The sequence below is a fragment of the Protopterus annectens genome, chromosome 6.part0 (assembly GCF_019279795.1).
Source record: "Protopterus annectens isolate FY-2018-M chromosome 6.part0, PAN1.0, whole genome shotgun sequence".
NCBI lineage: Eukaryota > Metazoa > Chordata > Ceratodontiformes > Protopteridae > Protopterus > Protopterus annectens.
The window spans coordinates 1,575,794,436-1,575,815,604 of NC_056737.1; the positions used below are offsets into that span (position 1 = coordinate 1,575,794,436).

At 41.9% G+C, this 21,169-nt stretch overlaps 1 protein-coding gene across 1 annotated transcript in view; it reads left to right on the forward strand.

Moving 5' to 3' along the window:
* IQCB1 (IQ motif containing B1) overlaps positions 1-21,169 on the forward strand; it is a 1,943,919-nt gene that overhangs the window by 243,294 nt on the left and 1,679,456 nt on the right. Inside the window, exon 3 of the mRNA XM_044075021.1 lies at positions 20,540-20,702. Coding sequence (XP_043930956.1) covers positions 20,540-20,702 — 163 coding nt within the window. The remainder of the gene's footprint in view (positions 1-20,539; positions 20,703-21,169) is intronic.

Sequence of the window (21,169 nt, forward strand, 5' to 3'; positions counted from 1 at the left end):
GTTACTCTCATGAAATAATCTTAAACCCATATCCTTAGGAATACACGTAAACAAATCCACCGCATAGATGGTGAGAATACATAGATTTCTGTTCCACAAATCCTACTTTAATCTTCCTAAAAAGTCCCAAGAATCCTTTAGCATGTGGGGTTGTTTATCAAATATTGGCTTCAATGAACAGTTCACAAACACTGCCAAGGGATAGGAAACAACATTTGAAATGCAAATGTAAAGTTGGAAGTGGTAACTGCACCACTAAAGGAGTGATATATTTGGCAAAATGTATGAGTTGCTGTAGCTGTTATATGGGTAAAATGGAGTGACCGCATAATTATTGTTCCATCTAGCCTAGGCTACTAAGCAGTGATCTAGTCAACATTTACTGTTATGTTAAGTTTACTTAAATGACTATACTTTTTTAGTGCAGTGTAATAATTATGCATTGCACAAGCACACTTTGAAATGCCAAGCATATGATACATTTAAATTCAGAATTACAGAAAAAGTTGCTGTTAATCCCTTAGTGGGACATGGGAAGCTAGGTTAGAATACAAGGAATTACTGCGGCAACTTAGGTTAAAATGCCTGTGCCCCCCTCTAAAATTAAATGAATGTGTCAACCTTAAACATGTGTTAAAGAGGAAGTCTGCTAAATTATTGCCATGAGGTTCTTGCTTCCAGTATCTCATATTACAAAGAAAGTTTATTCTCTGTGGATTACAGTGTTATGGAATGTTCAGCAAAAGATTCCAAATAGTTTATTAATTGCATCGTTATATGGTTTTAGTAATTGAGGGGGCAGGCAGTTTTAAAAAATATATTTTTTGGGGGGAGTATGAGATTGTGTACATGTTTATTTTAGGAAGCAATTTTTATAGATACAAATCTAGTGTGTGCGTGGGTTAACAAACAAATATGAATATACTGTTTACATAATTTTAAAATAATCTTTTTTTATTACTAATCCACTTGGATTTATTATATATTTTTATGATTAGACCAATTTCTGTTTAAAGAATGATCTGATGTTATCAGTTTTCATTTTCTGCTTAATGTGTGAGTTCTCTTCTGATCCCTCGGAACCAAATCGGCCACTAATATAGCTCATAGAAACCAAAAACTCTCGAGCTCAATCCTTACCCACAGTGCACTTAGTTACATTACCTAAGATCTCGTTTGCTGCCATGCCATCCATACGTGGTTATCAGTCTCTAAAGCCAGATAAGTGATATATCTATTATTCTTTCCCTGTCTTGTCTATCCTTACCCTTTCCCTTCATATGAAAGAATTCTAGATACTATTGCTAGTCTCTCTCTTCTTTCCTATCTTTTCTGAAATTTTTATCTACCGGTGTAGTTCATACCATCATTGTTGATACTCACTCCTTTCTTAACTTTTCTCCTTGCAATTTAAAAAAAAAAGAAGTTTCCCTTCTATTTTTTGCTACTCTAAAGTTTTCCTTAGAGTGTATGTGTCTGTTGCCATCCCATTTCGTGACAGTAGTGTGTGTGTGTGTGTGTGTGTGTGTGTGTGTGTGTGTGTGTGTGTGTGTGTGTGTGTGTAAAACCAGCTTGCTTTGAAGAATTGCGGATAAGGATAAGCCTTCTGGTTTTAAACTCTGTGAGAAGTGTGGGCATAAAATCCCTTACTCAGACTGTCACTCTCTTTGAGTATATTGTTTGGGCCATCTTCATTTGCAGGAGGATTGCTCAGTTTGCCACTCTTGCAGCCACAGAGCATTGTTTGAAAGAAAAAATAAATTGATTATTAAAGGCATTCTTCCCCACTCGTTCAGGGAGGCCATATCTGGAGCATCTCCACTGATGAGATCAAAGTCCAAAAGTCAGTCAGTCCATCCCAGTACAGCTTCTTCTTCCTCATGTAGAGTGTCAGAGAAGTCCATGAAGAGGAATTCTTCAGCGCCGACCTCTCCCTTGGTCCCGAGCACCAAGATATCAAAACTTTCAGTTCCAACCACTTCTTTGGATCTGACAAACAAATTGACCAAACCCTCAGTCCTGACAGATTAATCTGAACCGATGACATCAGCTCCGATGAGCTAAGACTCGACACCCTTTTCTTTGGAACCAACACTGTCTAGTAAAGAGGCTTAGCCTGTTCCAAGGACTCATTATTCCCCTTCTATTGACCCCTTTAATGATGAGTTTCTGGAAAGGTCTAGGTCACTATCCATTGTCTCAACATGTTTTTCCAGGAGACTCACTGAGGATGATGTGTAGAGACTGGTGAGGAAAATCTTTTGGGCTCAAAGTGTGACAGGGGCATCCTCGGTTCCTACCCCTTTGGGACAGGGATCACTTCTGTCAACTTCTCCTTTTCTTCCTCCTCTAACTTCTCAGGAAGTTTTAAAGTCATTAGTTCTGATCTGTCCAGTATTGACAGTGTCAGTTCTGAGGATACCTTTGTCTTCGGAGCTGACAATTGCTCCGAGTACTTTGGCTCAGTCGGAGCCAGAGAGCTCTCGAAGCCTTAGCTTGCCTGTTAGTTCCGAAGGGTTAGGGTTGGCTCCAATTTTTTCGGAGCCTTCCCTATACCTCAGAGCTTCTGCATGGATAAGCTCTTCCCCAGCTTTGGCTTCAGGGGAGTTTTCATCAGTCCAGGAGGGGACTGAGGTTACGAGGTCCACCCCTTCAGTTCCAGTGTCCCTCTTGTTTGTCAGTGGTTCTGTCTTTGAGGCTATGGCAAATACAATGGCTACATCAGTCAGCAAGTTGGGCCATCCGCCCTCAGAACCTTTATCCCTGTCACTCTTGGGCCCAGAGCCTCAGCCATTCCCTCCACTGGGACAGCAGGTACCAAAGCCTCAGGCTACCCAACAGAGTACCCGTTCTTGATCTGAAACCTCCCCAGATCACCCCACTGAGGAGGTCCCTCAGAAGAAGCTTTGTAAGAGGAAGCACTTGGACTCCCTGGAAGAGTCCATCATGGAAGATGCGGATTTCGAGGAAGGTGAAGGGTCCCCCAGACCACCCCCTGATGATGTCTTCTTTGGAGACATCCTAGAAATTCTTAAGGTGAGGGATGATTGGAAGTCCATTAACTCTTCATCTGAGGAATCAGTGTACCTGCAGGCTTTTGGTACCTGCCCATCTACCTCCTAGGTGTCTCTGTCCACAGATGAGCTGATTGAGTTGATCTCTCGGCGGACGTGGAAGGTGCCTGACACCACTGCGACAATCCCCAAGAGGCCAGACAAAATTATCACAGCCCCTGAGGATAAACCTTTTTGGATAAAGGAGTTGACTGTGGAAGCCACTGTGATAGTGGCAGCCATGAAAAAGGAACAAGCAGAAGAGAGTTCCTCTATCCATCCTCCCAACAAAAAGTCTTGGACAATAAATAGGTTTGGGAAACGAGTTTATGCATCATTGATCTTTGCTGTACAGTCCTTGAGTTACCTGGCACACTTTAATAGATTGTAGAGGGACCTGATTAGAGAACTGTCAGATACCCTCTCAGGAATTGTTTCTGAAGAAGTCCGTGAATCAGTTTCCTCTCAGTTGGCTGCCCTAACATCCATCTAATTCTTCCATGAGGCTCATTTCACATGCAGCCAAAGGAACTACTATAGCAGCAGGTTCAGGCATTTCCATAAGGAGGTACATTTGGATACACCTATGTAACTTTGCGGAGCCCTTCAAGTCTTCGTTCATCAATGCTCCCTTTGATGGCTCATCCTTGTTTGACCTCACAGTCAGAGACACATTGACCAGGTGTGAGAAGGATGATAAAACCCTTTCTGCAGTGGGCATACATTTTTCCACTCTGCAGAGACCTTTTTCTAGGAATCGGCAAAGCAGTGGCCAAATGTGGTTCAGTGTATCCCAAGGGTTTACCCTGGACACATGTACTGAGGGTTCCAATAGGAGCAGGTGGAGGACCTGTAATGGAAGATGCCACCATTGCAGCAAAGGAGGCTCACAGAATCAGGGTTCTGGAGATTCCTTCTGTGGCAAATCCTTCCATCGCTTCAGAAAGTGGGCCCGATTGTCCCCCTCTGGAAGCAATCAGGGGTTGCTTATCTGTGCACCAGAGAGCCTGGCAGATACGTGGGTGCAAAGGATCATTTCTAGAGGCTACATGATATCATTTTCCCTTCCTCCTCCCTTGTCAAAGAAATTCCTAGATGTTCTACCCAGTTGGGGGGAATAGGCAGCCATACAGATTCGGAAACTGGTAGAAAAAAAAAAGTGTCATCCATGAGGTCCTACCAGACCAGAAAGAGTCTGGATTTTACTCCTGATTCTTTTTAGTGCCAAAAAAGTGAGTGGACTGGACACCAATGCTGGATCTCAGCAACTTGAACAAGTCTGTTCAAAAAACAAATCCCGGATGGTTACGGTTCAGTCCATTCTTCCCTTTCTGGGAATGGATGATTGGATGTGCTCGATAGGCCTTCAAGATACATACTACCACATAAAGATGGAAAGACGATCAAGAAGATTCCTTCACTTCCAGTTGGGAGCCAGTCACTACCAATTCAGGGTTCTGCCCTTTGGCCTTGCCACAGCTCCCATGGTGTTCATCAAACCACTAAAGATACTGAAATTATACTACAAGGCTAGGTGGTGGTGTAGCAATCTATTTAAAAAACCCCTGAATATCTCTACCCTTCCAGCCTGTCCAACCCATGACATCACCTGCATGTACATACAGGTGACAACATACCATACCAGAAGACTCTCTTCTTAGGGGTTTCCACCAACTACCCTCAAAACCATAATTCTCGGTGACTTTAATATTGATTGGAATACTATTAATACTGAAATCAACATTACTTATAAAGTAGGAACTGAACTCAAATCTTAAATTGGAACCCTTAAAATAACTTCCACTTAAAAAAGATGGTATCATTCTTTAACTCCACTTTCCTGGCCATTCTTGACAAACATGGCTCTGATTTCGAATAAAAGAAACTACTACTATGAACTTCTCTGCTGACAAACTCCTTCTCTTTATCTTCAAAAAAGCCCAAAGAAATTGCTTACCCAATATCTATACTCATCATTAGGACAATCCAGAGGAGAGGAACCATGATATCTATCTCTCCTCTTATCTATTATTACACACAAAGGTGGGTGTAACTCTATTGACTACTCTACTTTTAGACAATTGCTTCTCTGTCACCCCTAAAAAAAAAATGAAAATGTATTCATCAACAACTTGTACAGTATCTCTCTTTACACAACATAATAGCTAATTGTCTCATCACAGCACCACCACTGCCCTTCTTTCCTTTGTAGACACCATCAATAAGAATCGAACAATAACCTTCTCTCTCTCTGCTCTATTTCATTGACTCTCCAAAGCTCTTCTTTAATCCACATCCTTGAATCCCTCTCATTTGATAACCTTGCCATTAAATGGTTTAGTTCTTCTCTGAGTAACAGACAGCAAGCCGTTCTTTGGGATAACCACATCTCTTCATTACTGTCATCTCTCCTGACTCCACAACTAAACTGTTAGGAATAACCATCGATAATAATCTCACTTTTGATCAACACATCAACAACACAATCTTAACCAACCTTAAGAAAACCAACCTAAACAAACTAGCTACTGCCATAACTTTGAACTTCTAGGCTGCTGACTACTAAAACTACCCTTGCAACCTCACAACTCACTATTGCCCACAAAATACTACACCAACCTGATAACACCTTCAAACAAAAATTAAACTATCCAAACCCTTCCAAAACCACTGGCTTTGTTCTTAACTTCTCCTCCTCTCCTCTCTCCTCTCCTCCTCTTTTACTTTTGTTTATCTTAGTCAGAGTCTTTATCTTCCTTTTATTCCTTCTCCTCCTTTTTTCTTTCTCTCTCCTCTTCTTCTCTCTTTTTCTTCCTTTCTTTCTCTTTCTCTCTCTTGTCTCTTTTTTTTTTTTTCCCTCTCTACTACCCCCCTCCTCCTCTCTCTTCTAACTGTGTGACACCCCTCTTCCTTTTTGTCCTTTAAATTTAATCTCTAATTGACTTTGTATTTTTTGTCATTATACAATTGTATGGCTTGTCTATTTTTTTTTCTTTAGATTTTACTGAAAATGGAAATATATCCAGCTAGACTAGCCCAGTCAACAAATGTAAAATAAATAAAATAAATAAATAAAAATGGATGGAAGTAGTAGCAGCTCACTTGAGACTGCAGGGGTTCAGTGTTTTTCCCTATCTGGATAACTGTCTCATCTCTGCTACTACCAGGTATCGACTATTGGAGGTAAGAGGAAAAAAAGTTCTATAGCTGTGATATTACCTGGGCATTACAGTAAACTTCAAAAAATCTCTGCTAGAACCAACACAAACTCTAGACTTTATAAGAGCTTCCTTAAACACGAGGTCCACAATAGCTACACTTCCCCCATCAAGACTGGAGAGAATCAGGAATCAAGTACTAGCCATAATCAACAACTACAAAGTTCCAGCTCATTTAGCTCTCCAAGCACTGGGGTCCATGACAGTATCTATAACTCTTGTTCCCCTAGCCAGGTTCCATATGAGAATTCTACAATAGTTGCTTGCAATGCAATGGTCCATTTTTCATCATCCTATGTTGATGCCCATCTCTATCACCAGTGCATGCAAAAGGGATCTCATATGGTTGATTCATCTGGGTCAAGTTTTTCAAGGTCATCCATTCATCCCCCCCAGCCCAAAGCCAAAGTGACCATGGATGCTTCCCAGCTAGGGTGGGAAGGGCATTGTCAGGGGAAGACACTCCAAGGCACTTGCTCCCCAAACAGAGGCCAGTCTGCACATAAATGTCTTGGAGATGAGAGCAGTCCTACTGGCACTGCAAGCTTTTCAGAATGCTCTCCCTGTATGAACTATTGCAATTCAAACAGACAACATGTCAGTAGTTTGGTACATCAGCAAACAAGGGGGAACCAGATCCTACTCTCAATGCCAGAAAGCCCTCAGATTGTTGCAGTGGGTGATCTCATCCATCCACTTTTTGGTGGAAATCAAATGTGACAGCAGACAAATGGAGGAGGTGCATACTTTTACCTCATGAATGGTCCCCCAATTGAAAAGTATTGGATGAGATTTTCCAAACTTGGGGTCAGCATTGTTGTGAGTTACTTGCTTCTCTTCTGAACAACAAATGCAGCAGCTACTTTGCCTTGATTCAGCCCAAAGGGGAATGCTGTTCTTTACACTTGGCCTTCTGGTCTCCTATATGCCTTTCCACCAACTTCATTAATTCCCAAATTCTTACAGAAAGCAATCAGGTTGAAGAGCAAAGTCATCCTCATTGCCCCCTTATGGCATCAGCAGATTTGGTTTCCCTTCATTTGGCCTCATCTATTGCAACAGCCTTGGATTCTAGATCCAACTCCAGATGTCCTGTTTCACCTGACAGGCACGGTTCACCCAGACATTCCAAATCTCAAGTTGACAGCTTGGCTTCTCCAATTCCGCTAGTAGCCAGACTGCCTATGCTCTCTTCTCTGGTCTGACACATTCTTTTGTCTTTTCATAAACCATCTACACAGAAGCTCTACAATAGTAAATGGAAACGATTTGTGCATTGGGTGCTCTGAAATAAAGCTGATCCCTTTTCAGCACCTATTCATGAGATTCTTCAATTTTTAGCCTCGCTTTTCAATAATGGAGCTTTGACCTCCACAGCTGAAGTCCAGTTAGCGGCTATCTCCAATGTTCACACTGGTTTTCAGTGATATTCAGTGGCTTCTCCCAAACTTTGTAAAACCTTTTTAAAGGGAACCTTTTTCTTAAAACCTCCATACAAGGATCTTATCCCTCCTTGGAACCTTAATCTGATGTTACAAGTGATCATTGCCACCCCCCCCCCTTTGAACCAGCCAGTGATTGTGATTTAAAGTTTTTGCCTTGGAAAACTATTTTCTTGGTAGCAATTACCTCTGCTAGAAGAATTTCAGAGATTCAGGCCATATCGTTTAAACCACCATACCTGGTTTTCCAAAAAGACAGAGTTTTATTTCATACGAATCCAACCCTTCTACTGAAGGTAGTTTCTGACACCAACCTTAACCAGCACATTAATCTTCCAGTATTCTTTCCCAAATATTCCAACAAGGGTGAATATTCTTTGCATCTGTTGGACATTCACAGACAATTAAGATTTTGTCTTCACAGGACAAAAGATTTCAGAAAATCTGATCAAATGTTTATTTCCTTTTCGCATACCAGGTTAGGGAAACAAGGGATCAAGGTGACATTGATTTAATGGCTCACTGATTGTATTTCCTTTGTATAGGATGTCACAGTGGTAGCATTATCACCTTACAGCAAGAGGTTCTCCAGTTTGATTTGGCTGGAGTGCCTTCTGTGCGGAGTCTGCATGTCCTCCCTGCATTTGTGTGTTTTTTCTCTGTGTACTCTGGTTTCCTCCCACGTTACAAAGACTTGCGTCTGGAGCGTTTGTCCCCAGGCCTCTGCTGAAAATTGGCCTCGTTCCAAGTTGGACTTTCCCGGTAGACTAATGTTAAATAAAAAATAAAAATAACAAATTGGGTGTCACTTTGGCAAAAGCATTGAAAGCTTGTTCAACTAGAGCTGTAGCAACTTCATCTGTTTTTCAGTCCAGAACATCCATGGATGACATTTGTGCAGCAGCAACGTGGATTTAGTCTCTCGGGATAAGGCATCATTCAGCTCAATGGTGCTTAGGAATATCTTTCCTTGAGTCCATCCAGGACTGTAGATATCTGCGGACTCTGCCCCACATGCTGAGGAGAAAATGAAAATTGACAGCATCTGATAAAAAAGTTGTTTTGTGTCTTACCAGAAATTTCCATCTATGTTGTCCATTTTCATTTTTCCTCAACTCCCTGCTCTCAGTTCCCCCCACTCTGGGTTTCTTTCTGGCAGAATGTGCCTTTACACAGATCATTACCATTCTTTGGTTTATTACTAGTTCCAGATATAGTCTGCCTAAAACATTTCTCCTTCTACTTGGTTTTCTGTCAGCAAACTCAATCTGAGGTAATTTAACTAAGTGCATTGTGGGTAAGGATTGATCTTGAGAGTGTTTGGTTTCCACGAGCTGTAGAAGTGGCTGAATCGGTTCCGAGGAATGGGAACTGAACCCACACATTGAGGAAAAATGAAAATGAACATCACAGATAGAATGTTATGGTAAGACATAACTTCTTTTTTCTATGCTCTTTATATATTTTTTATATATATTTTGTAGGGTTGTGATTCTTAATTGTAGATATAAAAGGAAGTGAAGAAACTCTTAACAGTCCTGATAAAGTCTCACAATACTAGTTGGGAAGAAAGCACTTGACAGACTTTGTTTTATCTTTTGTTATTGTAATAAAAGTGATCATTATACTACTAGAAGAAAGTATTATTTGTTCAACTTCTACTGGGTGCAGATTCTCATCTTATTTGGGGTACTATTCACTCTGCGCTGTACACCACAGCTGTTTGTTGCTTGTTTTAGAATTTACACTAAACCATGTTGTCTACTTTCCAAAGATGAACAATAAGGAGGGAAGAAATTTGCACACTCTGGATGTCCACAGGCAGCTCAGCTATTGCATTGACTAAACAAAAAAACCTTCAGGACTTCTGGTCAACTGTTTGTCTCTTTATGAAGATAAGAAAGGACAACCAGTGTCTAAACAAACAGTTTCCAAATGGTTGCCATGTGTTGTTGCATTTTGCAGCTTTTATTATAACAAGACACTTCCAGGCAAAGCCACATTCCACTCTACCAGGGCTTTCTCTACTTCTGTTTCATTTTGGAAAAGGATGGACTCTAGAAACATACTATAGGGAGCAACCTGGTCATATATACACGCTTTTATCAAGCATTACAAACTGAATTCCCACTCTAGGCCCAGAGCAGGTTTAGTAGGACTATTCTCCAGGGGCTCCTGGACTGTGATTTGTCTTCCTCCTCCCTTGCTCTCTAAGATTTGGTACTCATCCCATGTAGCTTTTAGGGTACTCTAGCAGTGATCTAATGATGAACACAGTGCAATAACAGCAAATGTTTGAATAGATCACTGCTGCAGTAGCTGCTCCTTCCCTCCATTCCCCAAGTTTTACTATTTTTAAGCCAGGGTGAGAAATTGCTATGGGTACAGACCCTTACTGAGCAGGACTCTAGGCGCTATGGCAAGAAAACTCTCAAGTTTTATTGTGCCATTGTCACTGCCTTTATGCTGCTTCCCTTCTGCATGACAGTGGCTAGGGCTTGTGGAAGATGCTTTAAAGCTTTGAGAGCTCTCCAGCTGGTCTGATCTTTTTCTGGGATTTTCCATTTAACTTAGCCTACTAGTGATCTATTCAAACATTTACTGTTATTTTAAGTTTACTTAAATGACCGTACTTTTTAGCAGACTTGAAAGGAATCCCTCGGGCAAATAAATCTTTATTTACAAGCCTATAATTAGGCAAGGTGCAATAAAGAAACATAAAACACAAAAAGCCATCCAAGCATTAAACAACTAGCTGCTTGGACTGTAGATTCAAATATCAGTATTTAAATTTAAAACTAAGGGAGATCCCAGAAGATGAGTAATAAGGCACATCTTAAATGAATACTGGGAATTTATTTCACAAAGCTATCTCAGTGACAAATCCCATAGGTTAACTGCATATAGTTCTACCCTGAAAATATCTAAAGCTAGAAACAAATACATTAAGCAGTTTCCATTCTTGTTATCCTGCAGTATACATGTTTCCGTTATTAACAATTTTTATGTACTCCAACATTACATAAATTGCTCATTTCCTGCCTTCTCTTTGAGAGAATGTTGATTTTATGCAAAGGTATTTGCTGGCCAAAGCTAGAAAAGCACCATTGCATAACCTCTGATATATCGCCCGCTGTGAGTATATGTATATATGGGTCCACTTCTAAATCTTGAAAGCTCATAATCTCAAAATTCTGAAAACTCAAAATACTGAATTTCATAATATCGAAAAAAGTACAGGATACCAACACTTACTATACTCCACAAGAAGTACACAGAGAAACAAATAAAAGACAAAGCGTATTAGTTTACTCCAGCTATTAGCAGGGGGGCAAGCCCACAACCCCTGCTACTTAAATATATCTACTCCGAGATCGCACTTTACTACACTAAGATGAGTTATGATGTAGTATAGCAAATTAAAAGGGAACATGACTAAGGTTACAACAGCCAGTCATGAAGCACGTAATGGTATGTTTGCCATTTTCTTCTATGGAGTGCGATCTCGGAGTTGATATATTTAAGTAGCAGGGGGGCTTTCCCCCCTTTTTATAGTTGCAGAAGAGTGATATGTTTTGTTATGTAGTTATGGTGGAATATTGTAAGTGTTGGTGTACTCTGTTTTTTCGATGTTATGAAATTCAGTATTTTGAGTTTTCAGTATTTTGAACTTTCGAGATTTTGGATTCAGTATTTTGAATTTCGAGATTGAGCTTTCGAACTTTTGAAGTGGACGCATATATATATACTATATATATATATATATATATATATATATATATATATGTATATATATATATATATTTTTATATATATATATATATATATATATATATATATATATATATTTTTATATATATATATATATACTATATATAGTATATATTTTATATATATATATATATATTATATAATGTTAAGTTGTCTATCTCGCCTTCATTCTTGCTGGAGCGGCTCCGACTCTGCAATCTACTAAAGCTTGAGAGCTATTTACTGGCTCGAGGCCCTCCCTATATCCCACAATGCTAGGCATCAGATCCCCAGATCTTGTTTGCTGCTTCAGCTACGAGTTTGCGATTTACTTGGCTCCAGGTCGTATTAATCTTTTTTATATATATATATATATATATATATATATATATATATATATATATATATATATATATATATATATATATATATATATATTAAAAGTTAACTTTAGTTTTTTCTCGATTAACCTTTTCTTATATTTATAACTTCCTGGTTAGTTTACTCTCTGTTTACTCCCTAATATTCGCTCTTAGAAACTCGTTTTAATTAGAGAGTTTCTTCCCTTTCCCCCCTTTTTTTCTCAGTGGCTAATCTCCCCTCCCTTTCCTTGTGTTATAGGGTAGTGTTAGCTCTTTTACTTTATTACAGTTGTAGACTTGTGTGTATATATATATATATATATATATATATATATATATATATATATTTATATTTAGTTAACTGTGTAATTGTTTACTTTTGCTAGCTTAACTAGTGGGCGCGCGTGTGTGTGTGTGTTTGTGTGTGTTGTTCTGTGTGTTTAAGCACTAGTGACTTTTTTCTTTGGTATCCATCATGTCTAAGGATACCAAAGTCTCAGGTTTTAAGAAGTGTGACTCGTGCTGTCAGAAGATGTCTCTGACAGACGGTCATACTTCTTGCGTTTATTGCTTGGGCCCCCTACACCTGCAGGACTCCTGCTTGGTCTGTCATGCTTTTAGCCCGAGAGTCCTGCAGGAGCATAGGAACAAGCTCATCCTGAGAGGCTTACTTAAGCCAGAAGGATCCCCGACCAAGCCTTCGTCGGGTAAATCCTCTAAGCCCGCCAAGCCGTCTGCTCCCAGTTCGGAGCCGTCGCCTGTTGGAGCACCTGTCTCCTCATCAGCTCCGGCTGGAGCCGACACCTCTAGACCACAGTCGGCTCTGACTTTACTGTCGGAACCGTCTTCGAGCCGAAAATGTTCTAAGTCCCCTTCCCTAGAATCAGTTCGCTCGGCTCCGAGGTCACCATTACTCCAATCTGAGAAAAGCCATAGGTCCCACTCATCTCGGTCTTCCAGGCTATCTGATCATGACCTAGAGAGGGTGGTCAGCAGACTCCTTAAGTCGCAGGCCCTGGCCAAAATTTTAACTTTGGCTGTCCCGGTATCTACAGCAGTTCCTCCTCCGACTCCCTCCTTCTGTTCGGAGCCGGAGACGGTTGGGGCTATAATCTTGGTGACGTCTGAACCGATACCACACCTTTCGGCTCCTTTGTCGGCTCCGATCTCTTACTTGGTTCCGTCCTTGGAGGGCTCTGGGTGCCAAGACTCCCTCATCGACTCCGAGGGGGGCGAGTGGCATCGGACCCTTGTCCGAACCCGTTCTCCCTCTCGGAGCATCGGCGCAGGTGAGCTCGGCCCCGACATCGGCCTCGGAGCCGTCCCTCTCGGTGCCGACAGGGGTTCTCATCTCCTTGGAGTGGGGACCTTCTGCTCTGCCTGACAGGGGCGCCTTCGAGGTCATGAGGAGTGTGCTGACTGCTGACTCTGCCCCTCGATCAGCCCCTTCGGCTCCTCCCCCCATGGTGCCTGCATTGGTCTCTGTCCACCCTCCTGACCCCAAGTGTGGAGAGAAATGCTCCAGTTTGCCCCATTGGGCATATCTTCCTCTTCCGAAGCCTCCCCTGATCCTTTGGAGGAGCCCCCCTGGAAGAGAGAATGTAAGAGGAAACATGTAGACTCCCCCGAGTCAGTCACGTCTGAAACCGACTTGGAGGATTCAGAAGGGTCCCCAAGATCCCCCCCGCTGAGGATGTTCAGACATCCTAGAAATCCTTAAGTAGAGGGGGAACTGGACTGCCCTTAACCCTTCATAGGACGAGTCGGTCTACCTGGACGCATTTGGTTCTCGCCATTCCACCTCCTGGGTGTCTCCGCCTTTCGACCCACTAATGGAAGTGGTGGCTCGAAAGGTGTGGTCAGCCCCGGACACAGTGGAACCAACTCCCCGTAGGCCCACTAAATTTATTACAGCCCCACCCAACAAGCAATTTTTGACAAAAGGTGTCCCTGTTGATGCCATGGTGGTTGCAGCAGCCACAAAGAAGGAGTTGGCTGACCCTTCAGTGCCTGTCCATCCACCTAATAAAGAATCTAAGTCAATGGACAGGTACGGGAAGCGGGTGTTTTCTTCAGCAACCTTCTCTATGCGGTCGATGAATTATCTGTGCCATTTCACCCGTCTCCAAAGGGATCTTCTTAAGGAACTGGGTGATACCCTTCAGGATCCATTAGCTGCGGGGGCTGCAGACAAGATAAACTCCCAGCTGTCAACCCTTAATTCTATCGTCAACTCCTCCATGCGGCTCATTACTTATGTAGCCGATGGGGCGAGTAGGGCTGCAGGTACAGGCGTGGCTTTGAGAAGACATGCCTGGATGCGGTTATGCAACTTTGCTGACCCCTTTAAGGCATCCTTCACCAATACCCCCTTTGATGGTTCGGCTCTGTTTGGACTACAGGTAAAAGATACCCTTACCAGGTGTGAGCAGGAAGGCAAGACTCTCTCTGCCATGGGAGTCTGTTTTTCCACTCCCTCTAGAGTCTAGAGGTCTAGACCATACCCCAAGGGTCAGAAGAGTGAAAAATGTGGTTTTGGAAACCCCAGGGAGTTGTGCCTGACACACGTGGCGAGTTTCCCTCCAGGGACAGGGGAGGGAACAATAATAGACACCGCCCAAGGGGCAGAGGGGGCCCGCAGAATCAGGGTAGCAGAGAATCGTTTTCTGACAAACCCTTTCAGCACCCCTGAGGGGCTGCCCGACTGTCCACCTTCGGAGGCAGTCGGGGGAAGATTGTCACTGTACCCAGAAGCCTGGCAACTCCTCACACAAGACAAATGGGTACGGTCTATCATATCCGAGGGTTACAATATTCCCTTTGTCCACACCCCGGTACAAACAACCAAGTCCCTTCCAGATGTTCCACCCAGTCCAAGGGAACAGGCAGTACTAGAAATTTCAAAACTGCTAGACAAATGGGCCATCCAGCCAGTCCCAGCAGACCAGCAAGGATCCGGAATCTACTCCAAGTTCTTTTTGGTGGCAAAAAAGACAGGGGACTGGAGACCCATTTTGGATCTCAGCAGGCTAAACAAGTCTGTTCAAAGAACAAAGTTCCAGATGGTCACGCTCCAGTCCATTCTACCCTTTTTGGGTCAGGACAATTGGATGTGCTCCATAGATCTTCAGGATGTGTACTACCATATCAAAATGAACAGGCGCTCCAGAAGGTTTCTCCGCTTCCAGCTGGGAGCCAGTCACTATCAGTTCAGGGCCCTGCCCTTTGGTCTCACCACAGCCACCAGGGTGTTCACCAAATGCATGGCAGTGGTTACGGCTCACCTGAGACGGCGAGGATTCCAGGTGTTTCCATATCTCGACGACTGGCTCCTCACTGCTCCCACCAGGCATCAACTACTGCGAGCCAGGGATTATACCATCCAAACTTGCACCGAGCTAGGTATATCAATAAATTTCGAAAAGTCTGCATCGTCGCCTTCTCAGTCTATTATCTTTATAGGCGAAATCTTAAATTCAAAAGATCTGTCTGCAAGGCTTCCTTTCGACATACTTTCAGAAATCCGCCGACATGTGCAAGTCTTACTACAGTGCATACAGGATTCAAGCCAGAGTTGTACTAAAGACCTTGGGCCTCATGGCAGCAGCAATCATACTAGTTCCCCTGGCTTGCTTTCACATGCGGCTTCTTCAGTGGATGCTTTTTACTCAATGGTCCTTCCAACAGCTTCCAATGTCTCACAAGATAATAATCACTCAATCATGCAAAGACCACCTAGCTTGGTGGATGGTCTCCCCTCTGATACTCCAGGGAAGACCGTGTGTTCTTCCTCCTCCTGTTGCCACAGTGACCACGGATGCCTCCCTGATCGGGTGGGTGGGGGGCATTTTCCGGGCAGGACTGTCCAAGGCACCTAGCAACCTCTAGAGTAGCATCTGCACATAAATGTCTTGGAGATGAGAGCGGTGCTTTTGGCGTTGCAAGCTCTTCAGGACTCTCTACCCACTGGTACTATTGCAATTCAGACAGACAATATGTCTGTAGTGTAGTACATCAACAAGCAGGGCGGAACCAAGTCCTATCCCTTATGTCGTGAAGCACTCAGACTCTGGCAGTGGGTGATCTCCTCTCAATTGTTTCTGATAGCAACGCACATCCCCGGGAGGTCCAATGTCATAGCGGACAGGCTAAGCAGAGCCATTCTCATGCCTCATGAGTGGTCTTTCAATCAGTCAGTAGCAGACAAAATCTTCCGCAGATGGAGTCAACTTTGCTGCAACCTTTTTGCAACCCCTCTCAACAGCAAGTGCAATGACTTCTTCACTGTCTTCCCCCTTCCCGGCCACTTCCCCAGAGACGCTGTAGTCCACAATTGGCCCCGGGGTCTTCTGTACGCTTTTCCACCTTTTCCCCTAATTACCAAGCTAATTCAGAAGGCAACCGCTTTGGGATCTAGGATGATCCTCATTGCCCCTTACTGGCCTCGACAAGTTTGGTTCCTGTTCCTGCATCGCCACCTGCTGGAGCAGCTGTGGAATCTGGACCCAGTGCCAGACCTCTTAGTCCATCAGTTGGGCGGGCTGCACCAGTTCCTTCAGTCTCTCAACCTTACGGCTTGGTTGCTCCACTTCCAACTTTAGCCAGGCTTCCGCTAATTTCTCAGCTGGTGCATGAAATCATCCTTTCTTCGCACAAATCTGCCACCAGGAAGACTTATGCTAGTAAGTGGAAACGTTTCTCCTTCTGGGCAGAGGCTAGGAATATTGACCCTTTTACAGCCCCTGTCCATCATGTTTTAGATTTTTTAGCAGAGCTCTTTCAAGCTGGTTCCTCCTCTGCCACCATTAGGGTCCAATTAGCTGCTATTGCAAATTTCCGTGCTAGCCTGTCAGAAACCAGCATCATGTCCCACAAACTTTGCAAGGCCTTTCTCAAAGGAACTTTGTTACTTAGGCCCCCGGTCAGGGATCCCCTGCCTCTGTGGGACTTGAACTTGATATTGGCTTCCTTGATTCTCCCCCCCCTTTCAACCAGTGGCTTCCTGTTCCTTAAAATTGCTCTCCTGGAAGACTCTCTTTTTGGTAGCCATCACATCAGCTAGGAGAGTTTCGGAAAAGCCCTCTGTATTCGTCCTCTTATCTTGTGTTTCATAAGGACAGAGTTTCACTTAGGCCTAATCCTTCGTTTTTACCCAAGATACCCTCTGAAACAAATCTGAATCAATCTGTTGATTTGCCAGTATTTTTTCCTAACTATTCGAACAAAGCTGAACAAAATTTACACCGCTTGGATGTTCACAGGCAATTACGTTTCTACTTGGACAGGACAAAGCAAATGAGAAAATCAGACCAACTTTTCCTATGCTATGCTGAGGGCAAACAAGGACGGCCAGTTTCCAAAGTAATCATATCCAGGTGGTTGTCCTCTATTATTACCTTGATTTATCAACTCAGACATAAACAACTCCCTGCTAAACCTAAAGGTCATTCCACCAGAGCATTGGCTACGTTGGTAGCCTTTCAAACAAGACTACCAATGGAATCTATTTGTGCCGCAGCCACTTGGGCCACTCCTCATACATTCATTTTGCATTATAAGTTGGATGTGGCCTCTAGGAATAGAGCTGAGTTTGGTTCCACTGTGCTCAAGAGTCTGTTCCGATGAGCCACCCAGGACTAAGGTGCTAGGGACGATGTCCCATCCAGCAAGAATGAAGGCGAGATAGTCAACTTAACATTAAGAAGTTATGTACCTACCATAATGTTCCATGTTAGTTGTCTTCTTCTCGCCTTCTTTCTTGCGTCCCACCCTCCATCCCCCTAGCCCGGACAGACCGAGAAGAGTCCCCTTTTTGGGCCTTCTTTCTCTGGACAACTCTAATGTACATTGTGTCCTCTGTCTTTGTACTATAGTTTTCCTTGTGGTTGGACAGGTGTCCTTGAATCTTTCCTTGGTGTTAGCTCTGCCAAACAAGATTTGGGGACCTGACGTAGCATTGTGGGATATAGGGAGGGTCTCGAGCCAGTAAATAGCTCTCGAGCTTTAGTAGATTGCCGAGTCGAGAAGAAGGCAACTAACATGGAACGTTATGGTAGGTACATAACTTATTTTATATATATATGTATATGTATATATTATATATGTTATATATATATTATATATGTTTTATATATATATTTATATTATATGTTATATATATATATATATATATATATATATATATGTTATATATATATATATATATATATATATATATATAATATACGCTGCTTGGAAAAATAGGTCAGGTAACTGATGCAAGATAGTAGAAAGCACATGTGTTTTACTGCCACAAAAAGCTGCTTTCACATTGATTATGTCACAAAATTATTGAATTATGTAATAATTCATGAGGTTCATTTGTATTAATGCTTCTCATTACCCTTTGCTTGCATAGTGTGATCCTATCCGAGGACTCAGCTGACTAGCCGAGTCCAGACAAAGATGCCTGTTGCCACAGCTACACCTGTTTGCAAGGTCCAGTCCTGTAGGCAGGGACTCTGCCCTGAAGTACCTAGAGCTGCCATACACAAGGAGCTTCAAAACCATAGTACTGTTTTGCAGGGATATGCATGATATAGCACTTCCATCATGCATTGCATTCTCTCTTTCTGTAGATGGAGGTGAGTGTACAGGGCCACTACCCCACCAGGGAATGTTTCTGTTTTTTAACTGAATTATCTGTCTAAGTCAACTCCCAGTGAATTGTGAGGTTATCTCCCACACCAACAAACCATATATGCAAGCTGTTCTTGGTTGTCACCTTTGCAGGTGCCACACAGTAGCAGAGTAGTTTCGCTTGTATGTGGAATCTGCTACTGCAGGCAGTCTGGCTTCCTGCCATGTTCTGCCTGTAGTACCAAGTCCCTCTTACAAGTGGAGTTGTTTCAAAGAAACAGCCATTGGCTTTAATGGGCTACTCTTTTGTTTCAAGGTTGCATATTGGCAGCCTTCACCAATGTACAACTCCAAAGTGTTTTAGCATTGCAAGTCTGATTCCCCTTTTGAATTTAGGCATAGGACTCTTGTCAGTCCTCATTAACTCATGCTGAATGATGACGGGTGCAGCCCTTGGCTTTGGATTCAAGCATGATGTAACTGCTCATTGCCACATGTAACTACTTGCCCAAGTCCTTTTGGAATACAGCATTAAAATAACATATGTACAGAATCCCCCTTCTAAATAAGGTATGAGAATCTTCACAACTTATATTTGAGATTTAGAATTACTAGAAGAACAAACTACAAACAGTGTAAAATACAGAAAAATCCTGGACTTACGAGCAAATGTTTCATTCATCTAATACAACCTTCATTCTTTCTTTCCCTTTAGTATACTCTTGCATCACCAGATTTCAGTGATGCAGTATCTCACCTTTTGTGTTTTAATTAACATAATTTTTTCTTCTATCTAATGAGCGTCTTTCCATACTTTCTATCTTCATTGTGTAATGAAATATTAGGCAATGGCGTATGTTATTTTTCGGTTACTAATGTACAATTCTGTCTTCTAAGAAAGCTTTTGATCACTGCAAAGCAATGTTAAAATGTGTACTTTTTTAATATCATGATCAGTGATTAGTCCCACCAGTCAAAGTGCAAGAGTTCAGCACTTTCTCTTATGTACTTAGTTCATTTCTGCTGTCAGTTTTTATTACATTGATCAGAAACGGAGTGCCTCTTATCCAAACTGTTTGAGCGATAGAAAAAATGATGTACTTTGCTTCCTAAATTGAGAAATATATGTACTATAACTAAAGAAAGTGTGCCTTCATCAGTTGTATGAAATAAAATTGAGTAACACATGTATAGCCATTGTGTTGCATGCTTACATAAGTTTAGTATTAACACACGTGTAACTTTTGTGTTAGAAACTTATGTGAGTTTAACACATTTTCTGTTAGTCTATCTTTGTTATTTTCTGAGGCTTGTGTAAACTTTTCTTGGAGCATGATGATTACAGTCTGGAATGGAGAAAAGGATGACCTTGTTATGCACCTTTCTGTCATCAGAGAGGTACAGACCATGCTTTGCTATACGCTTTTCAGTTCTGTTATGCTTTAGTCTTGTGCTATGCCATGTACAGCATCCACCGTGGAACAGCGCCTGTAAATGGTAACAGCTCTGAAAGCTGTAAAACACTTTCTGCTGCCAAACAAAAAGGTAGACTGAGATGTGTAACAACTTTTGAAATTGTTAAAGGATAGGAGTACACTTTAACTTCTGGCTACTGTCATTGTGGTGGTTTTCTGGTTTCCAAAGTTGTAAAAAACTTTATGCTCCTACATTATTTTCTCTGTAACTAGTAATGTTTTGGAGCAGCTGGAGCTCCATGCATGACAAAGAAGTATGATTTGGTTGCTCTGACCATAACCAAGTTGTTATGTTTTTTTTCTGACATTAATAGGATTCACCTTTCAGGTTTTGCTTTGTTCTACTTTTGAGATGTCTCAAACTTATAACAAGTTGGTTATGATCTGAAACCCTGTCATAATCTTCTATGTTATGCACACCACCCCACATATTATTCTGTGTACAAAATAGACATAACATTGCTGATTATGTAGTTATTGCAGAAGCAGAGATGCAGCCACTTTGTATTAAAAAAAAAGTTCTTAAACTCCGTATGCTTTATTTTTTGGAGTAGAGAAATTAAGTAGTCTAGAAGTTTGTTCTGCTACTGTCATTGCCTAGTTACTATTTTTAACTTGCAGAGATCTTGGAAGGAGTGCCATCTGGGAGCAAAGAATTAAAGAAGCTGAAGCAAGACATTTACCGTTATGATCTTCTCCAGTATTGTGTTGTGATCCTTAAACAGGACTTTTCTCGAATTAATGGAGGCTGGGCAACAGCAACTCAGCTGGGACAATTGCTAAGGTAATCCTGATGCTTTATTGAAATTCAGTTTAAGCAGAAACATTTTCTATGTATTTATCCGATGAACTGAAGAATAAGAGAGCTTCCTTTGTTGTAATTTCAGCATTTGTACTAAATGGGTCTTGCCATATCCTATTCACGGCCACCTGGATTATGCCATTATGTATGTCTTATTTTGGGATCCAGTGTTATTTGTTTTTTTTTTTTATTTAATGAGAAACATCTTTATTTAATTATCACATATGGCTTAGGCGGTCATACATTTATATAAATTAAAGCAAACCATATTGACATAATCTTAGTTGCAAACATTATACATCATAAATGTATTGACATAATTTTAGTTGCAAACAACATACATCACTTATAATCTATCCAGTCATTGTCAGCCAAACATTATATAGCTCTTTCAAATCCTACCTTCTTTTGACCCTCATTCCTCCTCTGCATGTATTGTTCCCACAATT